This window comes from Tenrec ecaudatus, chromosome 6 (genome assembly GCF_050624435.1).
Source record: "Tenrec ecaudatus isolate mTenEca1 chromosome 6, mTenEca1.hap1, whole genome shotgun sequence".
In the NCBI taxonomy this organism is placed as follows: domain Eukaryota; kingdom Metazoa; phylum Chordata; class Mammalia; order Afrosoricida; family Tenrecidae; genus Tenrec; species Tenrec ecaudatus.
In genome coordinates this window covers 125,600,800-125,620,652 of record NC_134535.1, presented here as the reverse complement: position 1 = coordinate 125,620,652, position 19,853 = coordinate 125,600,800, and the positions used below count along the sequence as shown (strand labels likewise).

At 40.5% G+C, this 19,853-nt stretch overlaps 1 protein-coding gene and 1 pseudogene across 1 annotated transcript in view; both read right to left on the bottom strand.

The window, feature by feature from the left end:
• Positions 1-14,880, bottom strand: part of LOC142451655 (antigen WC1.1-like) — a 92,050-nt gene extending 77,170 nt beyond the window's left edge. Inside the window, 2 exon segments of the mRNA XM_075553367.1 lie at positions 14,410-14,724; positions 14,802-14,880. Coding sequence (XP_075409482.1) covers positions 14,410-14,724; positions 14,802-14,880 — 394 coding nt within the window.
• On the bottom strand, positions 1,487-2,133 carry LOC142450320 (small ribosomal subunit protein eS8 pseudogene; annotated as a pseudogene).
• Positions 14,881-19,853: the final 4,973 nt, after the last annotated feature.

The following is a 19,853-nucleotide window of genomic DNA, read 5'->3' as shown; positions in this document are numbered from 1 at the left end:
TGCCATATCATGTATTTCATGAGTCTGAAGAGGACTTTATAGATTGGTATCGGACATATGTGCTAATATGAGACCTGTGTGCTTGGAATGGACCGGGTTGGGATGGTTTCTTAATGTACAATTACCCTTTATATAAAACTCTTATACACACATGAGAAGCACAAGGATTTGTTTCTCTAGTCTACCTGGACAAACATACTGCCTAACACAATAGGTAAATTTTTAGAGCCAGTAGCTGCATTAATAATTTCTTGGGTTTGAGGGAAATGGAGAACTAATAATAATAAGTATAAGAGCATGGGAATGTTTACATTAATGTAATAATGGTTGCATAACCCTTTCCAATATATTTGAATTATTGTATGATATGTGAATTGCAGGTCAATATGTCAATGAAATGGCTAAATTTAAAAAAATGACTAGTTGAGAAAATTAGTAAAATTGATAAACTCCAAAAAAGGTTAATCAAGGAGAACAAAAAGAAAACTAGCATGTCAATGCTAGTAATATAAACAAAGAGATTATGGCAAATAACATGCACATTGTTTGCAAGACTATAAGAATTGTGGAAGCAGAGTGTAGGAGAACATGCGTGGCACCTGAAGGTAGGGGTGGATGAATTATTTTAAAAAGATACTGCTGCTATATATATATAATTTAAATTAATAATTTTATTGGGGTCTTAAATATTGTAACAATGCATCATTCCGTGGTATTAAGCACACTTTTACATATGTTGCCATGTGCATTTCCAACACAATTTGTTTCTACCTGAGCCCTTGGTATTACTCCTCTTCCCCGCGTCGTACCCTCCTACCTTTAGGAAATCTTCATCATTTATATATTACTGCTGTCATTTCGTGTCTTACATTGCCCCTTGTCTGAATCCACTCACCCTTCTGTTATTTGTCCCCCTGGGGGTTGCTATATATCCAACCTTGTGTTGGGTCCCCTCAACCCCCAGCACCCGTCCTTTCCAATGCCTTCATGATATTACTATTCCCAATACTGTTTCTGAGGGTTTTATCCATCCTGAATTCCATGTGTCGAAGTCTTTTATCTGTACCAATGTGTGTACTCCCGTTTAGCCATATTTGTAAGGTAGGACTGAGTCATGGTAATGTGGGGAGGAAGCATTCAGGAACTAGAGGAATTATGTGTGTTTCGTTGGTGCTATACTGCACCCTGGTTGAATCGTCCCTTCCTTGTAACCTTCTGTGAGGGGATGTCCAATTGTGTACATATGGGATTTATGTCTCCACTCCAATACCCCCTTTTGACATCCATATAATTTTTGTTTGGATCTTTTTATACCTAAAAACTGACAAGGTCAACACCTCATGATCACTCAGGCTGGTGTGCTTCTTCCATGTGGGCTTATTTTCTTTGCTGCTACATAGCTCCCTGTTTAACTTCAAGCTTTTAAGTCCCCAGACACTACATCTTTTTTTTTTTTTTTTTAGAATAAACACCTTTAAGACATGTGCTAGGATGGGAAGATTTATCTCCCTTTTCCAGCTTTGATTTTCCTCAGATACAATTCCAGCTCCTTCCCCTCTAGCACGTAGCCGTCTGCTCGGCCACACTGGCCTGGCCTTGAAGCAAGACAGGCGAGCAGCTTGCCCTGCTGGAACTGCTCCTCCAGAAGACTGCTGATTTTTGCGTTCTTTTTCCATTCATCGTATTTCTTCTGAATTTTCTTTGACCGCTTCTTATTTAGTATCTCTTCCTCTTCAGGAGTCAGCTTAGCCCCCTTTTTCCGGCCCAGGGGCAGTGCATAGTGGGACTCGTACCACTGTCGGTACAGTGTGCTGTCAACGAGCATGATGCAGTTCTTCACCAGCGTCTTGGTCCGGACCAGCTCATTGTTGGATGCGTTATAGACAACATCAATGATTCTGGTTTTGCGGGTACAACACTCGGAGCCCCAGGAAAAGTTCCCCACGTCCAGCCTCAGGGCCCTGTACTTCTTGTTGCCTCCTCTCACACGAACCGTGTGGATGCGGCGGCCGAGCTTAGCGTTGGCACCCGGGCGCCCCAGCTCATACTTCCGCTTCTTGTGGTAGGGCGTCCTCTTGCCCCCGGTCTTGCGGCGCTTGTGCCAGTTGTCCCGAGAGATGCCCATCGCTCGGCGCTGGCAGCAAAGAGGACACTACATCTTTTGATGTCCAGGCACCATCCACTTTCTTCACCACATTTGCTTAAGCACCCATTTTAACTTTCGTGATTGTGTCAGGAAGGTGAGTATCAAAGAATGCCAGGTTATTAGAACAAATTATACTTGAGTGAAGGGAAGCCTTGAGTAGAGGCCCAAAGTCTGTCTGCTCTCTTAATACTGAATGAAGTTTTGAACCTGAGGGAGAGAGACCAAAGCCAAGATCCACAGTCTGGGCATCCAAGTCTGAGCATAGTGTCAAAGAATGAAAAGGACCACTGTGGAAAGCAAATCCCAAATCAAATGATAACGAATTTTCTTATAAAATGTCTTGCTCTCTGATTGTGCTCGTTGTCAGGGTTACCAGCCCCTAACACATCATCATGGGTCTGGTAGGCGCAATTGTACAGCGATAATAAGTAAAGATTATAGTAAAGTCATAGAGAGCATGAGAGATAGGAGGGAGATTGAAATAATGGAGTCAGACATATTTCTTGGTAGCATGCACACCTCATCCTCCCTTGGTGGCCCATGTGAAACAAAGAGAGAGAGAGAGAGAGAGAGAGAGAGAGAGAGAGAGAGAGAGAGAGAGAGAGAGAGAGAGAGAGATATTTATTGTTAACCAATGCTTTTATATTCTCTGGGGATATGAAAGCCCCCTAATTACAGGTGAGGACATCGGTCACAGGAAAAGGTTGTGCTATAGGTAACACAGTAATGGGAGGGGAGTGATCTAGGTATCCACGTAATAGGAAGGGGAGGTATTTGGGGTACACATGTGACAAGATCGGTAGATCCTAGAGTCAAGATGGCAGTCTAACTTTGGATAACACTGAGCCAATATGACCTGTTCTCTGGTTCACTATAGAAACCCTTATCAGTAGGGAGTAAACCCACACTACAGGGACCAACTAATGGCTGCAAGCCTTTAGGGAGAAGTGGCCTATGGTCCTTAGCAGCAGGGAGTGGGCCCTACCTGGGGTGGGACCAGACAGTAGTCTGACAGCTGACTGCCTTCAGGGAGGTAACTTGACAATCATTTACCAGTAGCTTCAAGCAGTGTCCTAAGTCTAACATATATTTGCGGGAGATGACATGGAAGAAACCTTTCTGTTTCCCTCAGCTCATTATTATTTATGCATTGTTAGAGCTTTTTTCTGCTCAAGTACCCAGATTGTACAGAGATGTGCACTGTGAGACATGAATGATAGCAGTTTCAGAAAGCCTAGGCAAACAGAATGAAATTCTGCTGCAGAGAGTGGGACAGGACCGAAATGTCATAGCAGAAACTACTTTGTTGGGGTGATGAGAAGAATTGCTCCATTAAAGGTGAGGATGAATATGATCTGCTTGTTTCTCATTATTTATGCACCTGTATCTTCACCAAAGGCTTAGGTTAGTGGTCCTTCGCTTTTCTGCTTAGAGGTTTGACTTTGTGTTGGGGTTTTGTCTTCTGGTTGGCTCCTCTGGTTGGTTGTGGGTACCTAGTCTTTCTACATATGCATGTATGTGAACATATATAATCAGAGCCATTGAATAGGAGTGTGATGGCGCAGTGGTTACCCATTGGCCTGTCATCTGCAAAATCCGCAGTTTGAAACCAGCAGTGACTCCTTGGCAGAAAGATGGGGATTTCTACTCCAGTCAATAGTTACAGGCTCAGAAACCCACAGGGCCAGTTCTATCCCGTCCTCTAGGGTCTCTATGAATTGACATTGATGCGATGGCAGCGAATTTGGTTTTAGTGATCCATTGAAAGTCACCTCAATGAAGGCAACTACTATGCTGATCTTTTTTAATTTTAATTTTTCTTGTGAATTAGGAAAAGGCTTACAGAACAGACAATCAGCTTGTAGTCCACAATTCAGATGTTTTTTGTTTTGTCTCATTCATTGCAATCTCCTCAATTGCAATGCATTTCCTGTTTGCAGTCACTCCCTGCATTTCCTGTTTCCTTTTCCACTTTCCTGACCCTTCTGAACTCTGCCCATGGGTACCAGCTGCCCTTTGGATCTTAAATGGCTGATTATAGGAAGGTGTGAGTACCTCACTAGAGTTATAGTTTCTCATATATTGCTGTCTATTGTTTGCTGAAAATTGAACCACTTGGGTGAGCTGAGGTATGAACTCACCAGTTTCTATCTGACCAGTCAGACTGCTTTCTTGGGTGATTTTTAGTTTTGTTCCACATTTTTCTCTGATTTTTCCCAGGACCTTCTAATATGTTACCTTTATGAGTAGTCAGTAGTTGTAGACAGCCAGCATCTACTTTGTCGTTTTTCCATCTGTGGATCACTGCACTCAGAATTATCGACACTGATGATCAGATGGTCCATTAGTCCCTTGGACTAATTGTTTTTATGTACTGATAGATTTTATTTCACGTTTCCTTAGATTTGTATAATCCCCCTTTCCTTTGGATGGGGACACACTAATACTTGCATTTTACATGGATACCCATGAGCTTTTAAGTTGCTAATCACCAAAGTTGAATGCAGAAAGTGATGCCTGTCTGTGTGTGTGTGTGAGTGTGTGTGTGTGTGTGTGTGTGTGTGTGTGTGTATGAACTATGTTATACCAACCAGAAGCCCTGGTAGTGGAATGGTTCTTCATTGGGCTGCTAACTGCAAGATCAGCAGTTCAAAGTCAGCAGCCACTACTCAGGAGAAAGACAGAGCTTTCTAATCCTGTAAAGAGTTGACCATCTCAGAGACTCACAGGGGCAGTGCACCCTGTCCTGTGGGGCTGCTCTGAGCCAGTGTTGACACATGATGGCAGTGAGTTTGGTTGGGATTTCATTTGGTTATGTCAATTGACCTTTGTGTCCTCTGAGACTATGTTCCTGTTCCCCCAGGACCAACCACTCATTCATTCCCTCAAGGCATTCACGTGTGTCTAGGAGTTTTCACAAATTTGCTCCCAGTATGTGCTCCCACATTCATGGATACATGCATTCATGGATAATTTTTTTTCAATAAAGGCAAATATACACATATAGATATTCCCTGTCAAACATATGTATATTCATGAGTCTACTGTTTTCTCTCTCCCATATCTGGTTGTCTACTCTCAGTCCATGTATGAACTCATAGATCACAGGTATTGTAGGATCCTGTATTTAACAATTCTTAACTCTGTTGTTTTTAACTCTTGCAAATCTTCCAGTGTGTGTTCTTGCTCCATCATTTTTTACCAACCTCCATCTCATCATTCATTCCCCAGCATCCATTAACACTTCTCTATTTTCTACACATTTATTTCCCCTCTCAGCCTTGTGACCCTCAAAGAAAGTTTCTATTAATGTGAAAATATGTTATTGACTTAAAAAATACAAGTTGCACACAATCTCTGTCCCTTGTGGTTGACTAATTTTTCAGCATAATATTCATTAACATGAAATATTTCACAGATTCATTGCTATATTTTTAATGTTGTAGAGTGTTATGTCTTGGCTATTTCCCTAGGATGTGCACAAAGTGGCTGGATTGCTTGTTATAAACTATATCTTTTCCAATTTTTGAGATATACTGTTATCCAGAGTGGTTGTACAACTTCACAGTCCCACCAGCAGTGTATCAGGGCTCCAGAGAGCCAGCATTTTTTGCATCTGTGTTGGGTTTTTTTTTTTAACATTACAATTAATGTTGTGGTAAAGTGATATCTCCTTGTTGTTTGATTTTGTTTGTTTGTGTGTTTTCGCATCTCTCCAATGGCAAAGCATCTTGAGCATTTCTTTATGTGTTTGCTGACTGCCTGAAAGTCTTCATGGATATGATCTGTGCATGTATCGATTAGATTATTTCTTTTTTCTTGTTGATGTATTGGACTTTTACACAAATTCCAGAGAATCATCTCTTCTTATATATCATTGCCAAACTTTTCCAAAATTGTTTTGATTTTATTGTAGGAGCCCTGGTAGAGTAGGTAATGAGTTATGTTGTGCTACTAACCCCAAGGTCTACTGTTCAAGGACCTCGTTTCTCTGTGGGAGAATGATGAGGTGTTCTGCTCCTGTGAAGATTTATAGCCTTGGAAGAAGCTGAGCGCTCAAGTCAGATTGACTCAATGGTAGGGAGGGTTGTTTTAAAGTTGGTTTTATGCTTAGTATTTGTATCCATCTCGAGTTTTTTTTTTGTAAATGGTATAAGATGTGGATTATATTACATTTTTCTGCAAATGGATATTTAGTTTTGTCAGCTTTTGTTAAAGAATATTGGCCTTTTGTCAAAGATCAGCTGTCTGCAGGTAGAAAGATTTACTTTGGGATTCTTAATTCTGTTCCATTGGTGTGTGTCTATTGTTGAACTAGTAGCAGGCTATGGTGAGCATTTTGGGGGAAAGGTTATGAAAATTTTTTTTACACATAACCAAACAGGTTGAAGGAATGACTGCTTTGGTTTGGGGGCTCAGGAGTACACCATAATCTCAGGGAAACCAAGATCAATCAATTGGCACAACACTTTCCACAATGATTATATTCTAAATCCTACTTTAGTGGGTAGTCATTGGGCCTTAAAAATTCATGTGCAGTGTCCTAAGGTGCAATGAAGAAGGAACATTGACCTCCACAAGTGGAAGCATAGCAAGATGCTGCCCAGCTACTAATGCCAACTGCTCCAAAAATTCCTGCAGAGAGTGGGAGAAAATCATGGAACAAAATCACAAAAATAACTAGGTTTACTGGTTATGTAGAGACTGGAGGAACTGCTGAAACAATGGGCTTTAGTTACCTTTCAGGCCTGGAACTAACTCATCCCCTTGCATCAATGCTCAGTCAAACAATAGACAGGCCTACACAAGACACAATAAGATTAGCAAGGTGAAGAAATGGTGTGGAAACCATGTCTGGCCTCTCTCAGCAGCAGAAAGAAGAGTGAGAATCCAATTCCCTATCTGTCCAAGGATAATTCTAGTGAGGAAAAGATTAGACAGGCCTCCACCTCCATCCTTCTTAGTCCTATTCTGACACCAACTGTCCCTCCCGTGGCTTTCTACTTCTCTACTGGGTTTGCTCATCTGTTGCACAGACCACGATCGGGATTATGAGAGCTTATTAGGGAAGTTAACTGGTTACAAGTGCTCAGGATGAGAAAACTTTAAGGATATGAGTGGGTATATAGCCACCGCTAAATTAAAAAGTACTAAGTCTTATCTCTGGCTGGTTTTTGACCTCTCAGGCATGGATGCTTTGCCTCTGCCCTGCTCAGGAAATTGTTACAAATATACTTTATTGTTGACAACTGTCCACTCTGTCTGTAAGCTAGACCCCTGCCCACAAGTTCTTAGCTTTCTTTATTCTGTGGACCAGGAAGCTGCCACCATGGCTCTTTCTTCATGGTCCCTGCTCCTGCTTGTCTACACAGAGATCCTGGATGAGTTTGGATCCCTCTTTTTCTGGGTATAGGATTCTTTTCCCCCCTTTTAAAATGGCTCACTTTATACCCATAAGAGTAGTAAAACTGATTAATCACTGAATAAGTGTCTTTTAACTTTGTTTATATAATCTCATCATGCCATTTCACAGGAACTATAAACACTATGGGTAAAGAACCATATTAAGTATCACTGCAAGAGGTACACACTCCTTAGAATAATCAACCAGTGAACATAAAAAAAGGGCAACATTTACCCACCACCAAAGTTAAGTAGAATTAGGAAAGAAAGAAACAGAAACCAGAAACACAAGGAGGAAGAGAGATAAATGGTGTCACATTGTGGGGATCGCAAATAATGACATGAAACAAAATGTGTATGACTTATTGAGTGGAATTCTTATTGGCTCTATAAATCTTCACCTAATTCACAGAAAAATACAAAGGTCTTTTTTCTTTAGAAAGATGAAAACATTTTTTCAGTTTTATTATAAAATGTGTATATTTGATATGATACAGGAGTATGTAAAATTATCAATTATTTGTGTTTCTCATGTTATTTTAATATGCACAATGATATCTCTACTCTCAGCATTAGTCCTGAGGGATTTATATGTCCTGGATTCCAGGTGTGTCCAATTCTTATCTTCACCAGTGGACATCCTCTGGTTAAGCCAGATTTGTAAGGTAGAATTGGGATCATGAAAGTGGGGGTGGGAGGAGCATTTAGGAACTAGAGGAAAGTTATATATTTCATCCTTGCTACACTGCACCCCAATTGTCTTATCTCCTCCCCAAAACCGTTCTGTCAGGGGGTATCCTGTTGCCTACAGATTTCCTTTGGCTCCCCACTCTGCACTCCCTGTAAGACACAATGATATGATTGTTTGTTCTTTGATGCCTGATACCTTAACCTATCGACACCTCATGTGTCACAGGCTGGTGTGCTTCTTCCATTTGGACTTTGTTTTCTCAGCTAGATGGCTGCTTGTTTATCTTCAAGCCTTTAAGACCTCAGACACTATATCTTTTGACAGCCGGGCACATCAGCTTTCTTCACCACATTTGCTTATGCATCAGCTTTGTCTTCAGCAATCATGAAAATCATGGAATGCCAGTGTAATAGAACCAAGTGCTCTTGCATTGAGAGAGTACTTGAGTAGAGGCCCAATGTCCATCTGCTACATTAATACTAAACCTATAAATATATGTGCATAGATCTATTTCCCCATCCTCATATAAGAATATATTTACATATGCACAGACTGTATTTAGACCTCTATAAATGCCCTTTGCCACCTAGTTCTTTCCTCTATTTCCTTTTACTTTCCTCTTGTCCCATTATCATGCTCATCTTTAATTTATATTTCAGCAATTGCTCTGGGTTACATTGCTCTTGATCAAGTCCTACCAGGCTTGCTACACACTCCTCACTATCGATTTTGGATCACTTGTTGTTCCCTTGTCCCTGGGCTTGTTAACACCTACATCCCTTCCCTTGCCTTTGCTCTCTCAAGTCCCCCCCGGAACCATTGGTCCCATTCTTTTCTCCCCCTGCTTGTTTATCCTGCCTATCTTATACCTGCAGAGGTAATAATATGCCCAAAACACAAGACAGCAAAAGAAAGCACCCAAAAAAGAAAACAAAACAACAACACAGCAAAACCAATGACAAAAAAGGAAAGAAAAGCCTGTAAATAGTTCAAAGTCTGTTTGCTGACTTTAGCATTGTTTTCTGGTTGAGTCTAATGGGGTGCCATGTCCTGGCCTAAAGTCTACTTATGGTGTTCCCTGGGAAATCTGTTGCTCTGTTCCCCTGGCAGTTCTCTTGTACTCCCGTAGTGTTTCTCCTCTGTGTGCTGGGTCAGATCAGGCACAATTCCCACACTGTGTCTCCAGTGTTGTCCACCGCAGGGCTATGGGTCAATGAGGGACATCATGTCTCATAGTGTGGCCAGCCCTACAGTCCTCTCTGTGCTCTGGCTGCTCTGAGAGGGAATATCGTCCTCAGGTCTTGGTGGGACAGCATGTGTTCCACTCTTTCTTCCTCTTCCTGCATTTGCGGATTGGATCTTAAATGCTTGAAAATGATCATCCAAGGCAAAAAAAAAATGTTTTCTATTTGGTTGGAGTAGCAAAGGAAAGATAAAAGTCGGAGATCCCAGAAGGAACTGGAATGGGTGTTTAATTGCTGGCATGAACAATTGCCTCATTTGCCATGAGACCAGATGAAGTGAATGAAGCATGTTGTTAAAAGATTTCTTTGAAGAATCCTGAGCAAAATGGGAAATGTATAGAATAGAACTTCAGAGTCTCCTGGAGTCCATTCATTCTGGAGACTGGATGACCAACTGAAGCTGTGACACTCTTGTTCTCTGTCAATCTTTATACTTTAAATCTTAAACTGAAACTGTCCCTCGAAGCCATCTTTAAAGCAAACAATAGATGAACTAAATTAGAAGACAAAGTTTGCTTTCAGCATCATATTCTTTTAATGTTTTGTCTATATGTGGTCACAATGACAACAGCAACTGTAAAAGTTAAGTGAGAAAATTAGAGGGTAGTCAATTTGTGCTACTAGAGATGAAATAATTTGGAAAAAGAATGGTGGCACAATTGTGAAATTTAGCAATAATACTGAGTTTTACAGGCAGAAAATGTGTAATTGGTGTATGTTTTGCCCCCTATATTTATATCTTCAGCAAAAAGTAAAGAAAAAGTGAATTACAAGATTATAATTATGTATTAGGAGATTATAAGACAGACAAGGGGGCCCTGTTGGCAGAGTTGGTCACAAGTTGGGCTGCTAAAGCAAGGCTAGTAAGTTGCAACCACCAGCTGCTTCCCCAGAGAGAGATGAGCTTTCTACTCCCATAAGATTGACAAGCTCAGAACCCCAGGGACCGTTCTTATCTGTGCTATGGAGCACTGTGAGTTACAATCAACTGAATGGCAGTGTGTTTGGTTTTGAGAACGTCAAAAAATACAGGTAGGGGTGTCTTCAAAAATTGTTTAGGAAAAATGAGATTGAGAAATAAAAACTATAAACTTATCTTTCAACATAAGCACCACAAAAGTGAGGACAATTTTGTATATGATGATACCAAACATTTCATTTATCCCTACAGAAGTGAGATATCCTTGGAATTTAACCATGTCCATACAGTATTTTTCTACGTTATTGTCTACAGCAAAATAGGGGCCCTTTCAAGATTTTATAAGATTAAGAAATAAAAGGAAATCAGAAAGAGCCACATCAGGACTTTCTAGTGCAGTGGTTCTCAACCTGTAGGTCATGACCCCTTTGGGGGTCGAATGACCCTTTCACAGGTGTCACCTGATTCATAACACTAGCAAAATTACAGTTAATAAGTAGCAATAAAAATAATTTTATTGTTGGATCCCAATAACATGAGGAAATGTATTAAACTGTTTTAGGAAGGTTGAGAACCACTGCTCTAGTGGATACTTACTGATTTCTCATCAAAACCTTTTTTGACAAGAGAAATGCCCATTTGTGATGGGAAGAGACTCTGGTATAGTTTTCTTGGGTATTTTTCTGACAAACCTTGGAAAACATTCTCATAATTCATTAATACTTTTGGCCCCTCAAAACGCCAACTAGGAACATGCCCTGAGCCTCTCAGGAATCATTGCATTGACATTGGATATTGACTGATCCACTTTTGCTTTGGCTGGAGGATTCTGATTCTTGGTAGCCACTCCTTTGGTGGTGCTTTGCCCTCAGAATTCTACCCGTTTAGCCAGACTTCATCTCCTGTTACAATTGTTTGGAAAAATTCTTCAGGATATTGATCCCACTTGGTTAAAATTTCCAATGAAACCCTGTTCTTGTGTGCCGCGTTCCTGTACTGTATAAACATTACTCAGCTTTAATTTTTCAGTCAGGAATATATAGGTTAAAGCATATGAGATGTCTGGTGTAGGGCTATTGCTTCTGCCATTAATCACTCATCCTGTCAATTAGGGCAAGAACAAGATTGTTTCCTAGCAAATTGATGTGGATGAGCTGTCATTGTGGGCTCATCTTCAACATTGTCGAGTCTTCTCTTTAAGGAAATCATCCATTTGTAGACTGCTGAATTCTTTGGAGCGTTGTACCCATAACCTATCTTTAACGAATGACTTCATGATTCATTTACTCAAGCTTCACCACAAATTAGACGTCTGTTCCTCACTCACCTTTAGCAGAATTCATGTTGGTCTCATATGGGGTTCCTTTCCATGCTACTTCTTATTCCAAATTCATTCACATTTTTCCATACTATGCAGCTTCTATGAGCATATTTAAAAACTTTTTATATTTGCTTAAAATATATCACAGTTGATCATAAAAGTCTCGTTCTAGAACGTTCTATTATAAATGTTTTCATCCTGATCTAATATGCTCCTACCTTTCCATATGGAGAAAGTGGAGTGATTTCTTTGAAGTAATAGAATTTCTTTCATTAGTCCGTGATGTTAGTAAGGTCATTTTCATATCTGCACAAGACAGAAGTTCTGAAACCTATCTGCATATAAAATAAAATAGCTTTTGGCAAAAGAAAAAACAGCATTTGGTTTTGAATTTTGAGCAAGCAGTTTGTCTTTGGGTGCATCAGTACAGAAAACACCTATGTCCATCAGAGAAGGCCCTCTTCTAGGTCTGAAGCTTAAAGGGAACCGGTGAGCAAAACACCCTATTATTGGCATTGTGGCAACCATCCAGGTACACTTGTTGAGTGCAAGTGTATGAGATGCAGCTATCAACAGACAGACTGAGTTAGGACATTTCCCTTGGCACACATTGACTTTGTCCACAGAGTCTAGAGTTGACTGGTCTGAAGTCATGGGTTTGTGTGGACTCCTGAACTTATACTCATGACACAACCCAGGAGTCTAGAGCTGAGAGAGAGTGAGAAAGGACCACTTATTCTGAGGAGCAAGGAGTTATGTGTGGACTTCCAAGCTTGAAGCTGAATGCCTAAGACTGAGATGTCTAGAATTCAAACAAATGTAGAGGGAAAGATGTTTGACACCATGAACTGGTATAAACTGCTGAAATGTGATGACGTTCTCTGGACTGAATATTGATTATGGATACCAGTATCGACTCCTGTTTTTCCCCTCCCTCCTCCACCATCCCACCTCCATGTACCCTTGATAAATGATGTATTATCATTATTCATAGTTACACCGTCCACTATATGCCTTCACAACTATTTCTTTTACGCCTCCCCATGGGAGGGGTGGCATGTTATGCATTCATCATTGCTATAGGTTTCCACTTTCTCCCCGCTTACTCCCCTCCCCCTCTCCTCATAGTATTAATTTTCCACTACTGCTCCTGAGGGGTTTATTTGCCCTGAGTTCTTTATGTCAAAAGTTCTTATTTTTACTGATGTACATATTCTGGTCTAGCAGGATTTGTGAGGTAAAACTGGGGTTATGATAGTGGGGCTGGGAGGGGCAGAGAGGGAGCATTAAAGAAACAGACAAATGTTGTGTGTTTCATTGGTGCTCAACTGCACCCTGGCTGTATTATCCCTTCTGTGTGACCCTTCTGTGAGGGGATGTCCAATTGTGTACAGATGGCCTTTGCGTCTCCACTCCAACTCCTCTCCTTCACATTGGTATACTTGTTTTTGATCTTCTGATAACTGATTCCATCAGCACCTAGTGGTCACACAGACTGGTTTGTTCTTCCACGTAAGCTTTTTAGCTTCCCTGCTAGATGGCTGCTTGTTTCCATTCAAGTCTTTAAGACCACACACACTATATCTTTTGATAACCAAGTTCTATTAGCTTTCTTCAAGTGGGGTTGTTCTTGGGCAACTTATCCAATCAAATTTCATCAATAGGATATTTTCTGCCAATATGCTCATCTCCTCAACACCCCAGTCTCAGCACACAGTCTTTTAAATCCCATGCAATGATCCCTAGAGAATTCACGTAAATTCACCCCTGATATCCTCTACACTACCCCTAGCCATCAGTGTCCACAGAGAAGCTCTAGGTACATTTTGTCAGCTGCCGCTGCTTCCATCCACAAATTCTATAAGTGATTTTCACCGTCTTCAAAAGTTTTGCTAGTGCCTGCACTTGCTTTTTAGTAAAAAACACAAAGCAAAACAACCATGATAGTCTCTTCACTTATATCCCTGGAAACCTTATGTATCAACTTTTTATTATCTTATCATAACACATACCAGTTCATATTTATTACATCTTTTACTGACCTGGAAGTGTTTGCATGATTGTCCCTCCATATTTGAGATCACTGGCTGTTCTTTCTAAAAAATATTTTAAAAGGGAGAGAATCTATTCTGGAAATAGTGGAAGGAGAATCCTGTGTCTCAGAGAACTTCAAATAGTTTTCTGGTCCTTACAGCCAAGACATTTTGAACACTTTGGTCTGATTCTTGTCTGATTTGTTAAGTGGAATATTCTCTTCCTACCAACCCTGTGAAAAATAGTGTTGTCTCCCTATGGGGCCAGAAATATCAACTGGGCCTCCAAGTGAGATGAAAGCACTGTTCCACTCTTCTTCATCCTTCCTGTAGGCTCTTGTCACTCAGGGAGTGAGTGTGGTGTTTTGAAATGTTCATTTTATGGAAAGGAAATTTTAAAAACAAATTCAGGAAATGATTTTGTTTAGGAAAATACTAAGTGTACTATTTTGGTAGTCAAGAGCACTGGAGAAGGAAATACTAGCAACTTACCAGTCATTGGAAAGTTTGTTTTTCATGGATGCTGTGAGCCATCAGAGACCATGAGTTTGTGTTTAAGACACTATGGTCAATCAATCACCCAAATATTCCAGCTATGTGCTGCTCTGGAGCTTTCCATTCTCCCATACAGTGGACAAGACAATAACCATACCTGAGCAGAAGACTCCTGCGTCATCGTAGTGATTGCAGTTGCTCTGCCCCCAGCCAAGGGATGGGCATGACCACACACGAGCTTCCATTCCTGTGCATTCCAGTCCTTCCAGCCAGATAGGGCCTGATCCCTCACCAAAGTGAGCCCAAGGCATGACTGCGAGGGCTTCTCCACAGCCGAGCTGTCTGCACACCACCTGGGCATCCTTCATGTCCCAGCCGTTACTACAAATGGTGCCCCAGTAACCTTGGTAATAGATCTCCACGCTCCCTGCACAGTGATTGTCCCCGTTGACCAGGCGGAGCTGTCTGCTCTCTGAGGAGAGAGAGTCAAGTCAGTGGAGACATTTACACAGACATGAGAAGGGCTATCCTTCCTTTGGGGATGCTCACCTGAGCAAATGACAGCACTGTCATTTGAAGTTGTAGAATCCACTGAGTCAGACATGAAGTCATTGCACCTTTGTAGCATCTCAGTCTGGTTTCCTACAGACACAAAATGATCCAAGTCAGTAATATTGAAGAAATACAACTTAAATCATAATTTTCTGCACAACACCTTTTTAGAATATTAAACAGCAAGGTGTTTTTTTGAGGACACAATTGTGCTTGACCCAAGCCATGGTATTTTCCGGAGGCTCATATGGGGTGTAGTTTGTAAAAATTGGGCTCTGACTTACATGTTGGCAGTTGGAAACACTAGCAGCTCCGTGGGAATAAGACTGGGCTTTCTACTCTCCTTATAAACAGTTGAACTCCCCAGAGGGGGTTCACTATGAGTCAGTATTGGCTCAGTAGCAGTGATAGAGTTTGACTTCTTGTACATGTAAAAGTTCGGCATTGAATGAGGAAGATGATAGAAGAAGCAATACATTTGAATATGTAGTATGGGTGAGTAATATTCAAAGTAGCATGGACTGCTAAAAGGACAAATCTGTCTTGGAATAAGTACAGGCAGAGTGTCCCTCAGAGGCAATGATGACAAACCTTTGTCTTATACACATCAGATACTTGGTTAGGAGAGGCCAGTCCTTGGAGGATGACATCATGTTTGGTAAGTAGGAGGGAAACACAAAAGATTGAGGTGCTATGGAGATGGAATGAGTCAGTGGGTGCAGCAATCAGCTGAAGAAGAAGAAAAATTGTGAGGACCTTGCAGGAGCAGACAATGTTTTGTGCATAAGGTTGTAATGGGTTGGATCCAACTTGATGACAGCTAACAGCAACAACAATGAATGGTGGTCTTGGGCTCCCATATATTTCCTGTCTATCACTATTACATATATATTACTATTTTTTATTAGGGGCTCATACAACACTTATCACAGTCCAATCATACATCAGTTGTGTAAAGCACATTTGTACATTCATTGCCCTCATCATTCTCAAGTTACTTTCTCTCCACTTAATAAATATTACTATTTTAATGTCCACTTTCTTTCTTTGGGGAGTTGGTCTCACTTTTACTTATTTTAAATCATTTTATTGGCGGCCCCGACAGCATTTATAAAATTCCATATATCAATTGTATAAAGCATATTTGTACATATGTTGCCATCATAATTTCTAGACATTTTCTTTCCCTTTGAACTTGCTTTCTTATGGCATGCATTAATCTTGTTGGCCTGGTTCTGCCTTTGTGAATGATTAATATTGATCTCTATTATGAAATGATAATGATGTCTCTTAGATAATCCAGAGACATATGAAATCTTTAGATATAGTCATGGATTTGGGGCAGATATAAAAATTATGAATTCTTATGACATGTCCCAGGTTCATGGCCGCCTTCATGCAGAGGTCCTTGAAAGTATGGGTGTAAAGTAGAGTGTGGTGAGGAAACCAGATGGTGCGGTGCTGGGCTATCAGCAAGAACAGTGTCTGGAGTCTTACAGGCTTGTCTTCCAAGAAGCAGCCCTACAGGTGAGGATTAGTTATGTTCACATGGAAGAAGCAAACCAGCCTATGTCATCCAAAGAGTGTAATTAATCAAACTCAAATCTGAAGGAGGAAGTGGTATTAGAGCTTAAATTCTGAACACCCAGTTTGCAGAAAACTGGATGACAGTGTAAGTTCCAAGTACATTTTCAGGATCCTCACGTGGACTGAGTGTCCAGTGAACGCCCTCTGACTATAATCGATGGATGTGTATAGCCTGCTATCGAACAGAGAGCAATGAAAAGTCAATATAGTTAGGTTAAAACCTAAAAACTTATCATTCGATCTCTCTTTTGACCTACTTTAATGTTATTTCAGTTTTTAATATTGTTTTGCTTTCTCTTTGATTGAGGTTTTTGTATGTATGTTTTATGTAGTCATTGTTATTGTTTGTTTTCTCTGTAGGATTTTGTATGATTGTGTTATGTTTTGTATTTTTTCTGTATAAGAAATTCAATATACGTAGATCCATACAGGCACTAATTGCTAGGGGCAAAGCAGAGCAGGATGGAGGGAAATGGGGAGTGAAGAACAATGAGTAAGGGAAGAAAAAATTCTGAAATTGATTGTGGTGATGATTGCACAAATCTCCTTACTATGATTGAATGATTAAATTGCATGATATGTGAAAAAACACTAGTATAAGCTATTACTTCATAACTCCTAATAGAGGGCACAGACAATAACAAATGTTGGCAAAAATGTGTGGAAATTCTAATCTTTTTCCATTGATATTTTGCATATAAGTTTATGTTTCTTAGAAAAAGTTGGCAACTTCTCAGAAAGTTAGATTTGTACTTTTCAACTGAGTTTTCTATTTGGCTATCTGTCTATCTATCTGTCTATCTATCATGTATCTATCTATCTATCTATCTATCTATCTATTTATTGTGTTGTGTTATTTCCTGCTCTTCTGCATATGAAATCCAGGAGAGGTGTGGTAGTTACATAATTTCATGTCAACTTGATACCTAAAGTGTAGGGGTGGAGTCTAGCCTGACAATCATGTCACAGCCTGGATGGTGTCTCCTTGAGGGTGCGGCTTTTTCATAAGGAGGGTGTTGGGAACGTCCCCCCTCTGTCTGTGCCTTCACCCTCCTGCTGGTGAGCCACTCTGATACCTGCAACCTCTGTGGTTCGGCCTCTAGTGTTGAATCCCCACAACTTTGCATCCACCAGCCTTGATATTCCTGCATTCTGCATCATTGCATGTGGCTGAGTGAGTCTGATAAGGGACTTATCCTCTAGTATTGAACTTATGGACTCATCTTGGACTTATGGACTTGATCTACGTATCTAAGTGTCTCTGAATTTGTTTCTCTAGTCAACCTGCCTGTGGTAGTTACATAATCTGGTGTCAATTTGGGACTTGAGAGGCTGAAGTGTGAAGGGGTGGAGTCTAGTCAGGAAATCTTATCATAGCCAGTGAGGCTTCTGTGTGGGCATGGCTCTCTCCTGAGAATTTTATGAAAGTTGAATTTTCCTCCTTGGTGGCGCGAGAGGCTCGACTGTTGGAGACTCTCTACTGACAAGGCTGTCTCCCTGTGAGACATCCCTGAAGAGAAGCCACATGGACCTACCCTGATGCATCCAGAACCCTGGACCTGAAGAAGCCATGTGGAGACCCCTGGCAGTGCTGAGATGCTTAACATGCCACTGGATGCAAAGACGTTCTACCCACTGGCCTGTGATCCTCCTGTATTCAGTGCCATTTCATGTATTTCATAAGTCTGAAGAGGACTTTATAGATTGGCATCGTACATATGTGCTAATATGAGACCTGTGGGCTTGGACTGGACTAGGTTGGGATGGTTTCTTAATATACAATTACCCTTTATATAAAACTCTTATACACACATGAGAAGCACAAGGATTTGTTTCTCTAGTCTACCTGGACAAACATACTGCCTAACACAATAGGTAAATTTTTAGAGCCAGTAGCTGCATTAATAATTTCTTGGGTTTGAGGGAAATGGAGAACTAATAATAATAAGTATAAGAGCATGGGAATGTTTACATTAATGTAATAATGGTTGCATAACCCTTTCCAATATATTTGAATTATTGTATGATATGTGAATTACAGGTCAATATATCGATGAAATGGCTAAATTAAAAAAATGACTAGTTGAGAAAATTAGTAAAATTGATAAACTCCAAAAAAGGTTAATCAAGAAGAACAAAAAGAAAACTAGCATGTCAATGCTAGTAATGTAAACAAAGATATTATGACAAAAAACATGCACATTGTTTGCAAGACTATAAGAATTGTGGAAGCAGAGTGTAGGTGAACATGCGTGGCACCTGAAGGTAGGGGTGGATGAATTTTTTTTAAAAAGATACTGATGCTATATATATATTATTTAAATTAATAATTTTATTGGGGTCTTAAATATTATAACAATCCATCATTCTGTGGTATTAAGCACACTTTTACATATGTTGCCATCTGCATTTCCAACACAATTTGTTTCTACCTGAGCCCTTGCTATCACTCCTCTTCCACGGTTCGCACCCTCCTACCTTTAGGAAATCTTCATCATTTATATATTACTGCTGTCATTTCGTGTCTTACACTGCCCCTTGTCTGAATCCAATCACCCTTCTGTTATTTGTCCCCCTGGGGGTTGGTATATATCCAACCTTGTGATGGGTCCACTCAACCCCCTGCCCCCATCCATTCCCATGCCTTCATGATATTACTATTTCCAATACTGTTTCTGAGGGTTTTATCCATCCTAAATTCCATGTGTAGAAGTCTTTTATCTGTACCAATGTGTGTACTCCAGTTTAGCCAGATTTGTAAGGTAGGACTGGGTCATGGTAATGTGGGGAGGAAACATTCAGAAACTAGAGGAATTATGTGTGTTTCGTTGGTGCTATACTGCACCCTGGTTGAATCGTCCCTTCCTTGTAACCTTCTGTGAGGGGATGTCTGATTGTCTACAGATAGGATTTATGTCTCCACTCCAATACCCCCTTTGACATCAATATAATTGTTTGTTTGTATCTTTTTATACCTAAAAACTGACAAGGTCAAAACCTCATGATCACTCAGGCTGGTGTGCCTTTTCCATGTGGGCTTATTATTTTTTTTTTTTTGCTGCTACATAGCTCCTTGTTTAACTTCAAGCTTTTAAGTCACCAGACACTACATCATTTGATATCCAGGCACCATCCACTTTCTTCACCACATTTGCTTAAGCACCCATTTTAACTTTCGTGATTGTGTCAGGAAGGTGAGTATCAAAGAATGCCAGGTTATTAGAACAAATTATACTTGAGTGAAGGGAAGCCTTGAGTAGAGGCCCAAAGTCCGTCTGCTCTCCGAATACTGAATGAAGTTTTGAACCCGAGGGAGAGAGACCAAAGCCAAGATCCACAGTCTGGACATCCAAGTCTGAGCGTAGTGTCAAAGAATGAAAAGGACCACTGTGGAAAGCAAATCCCAAATCAAATGATAACGAATTAATTTTCTTGTAAAATGGCTGGCTCTCTGAGTGTGCT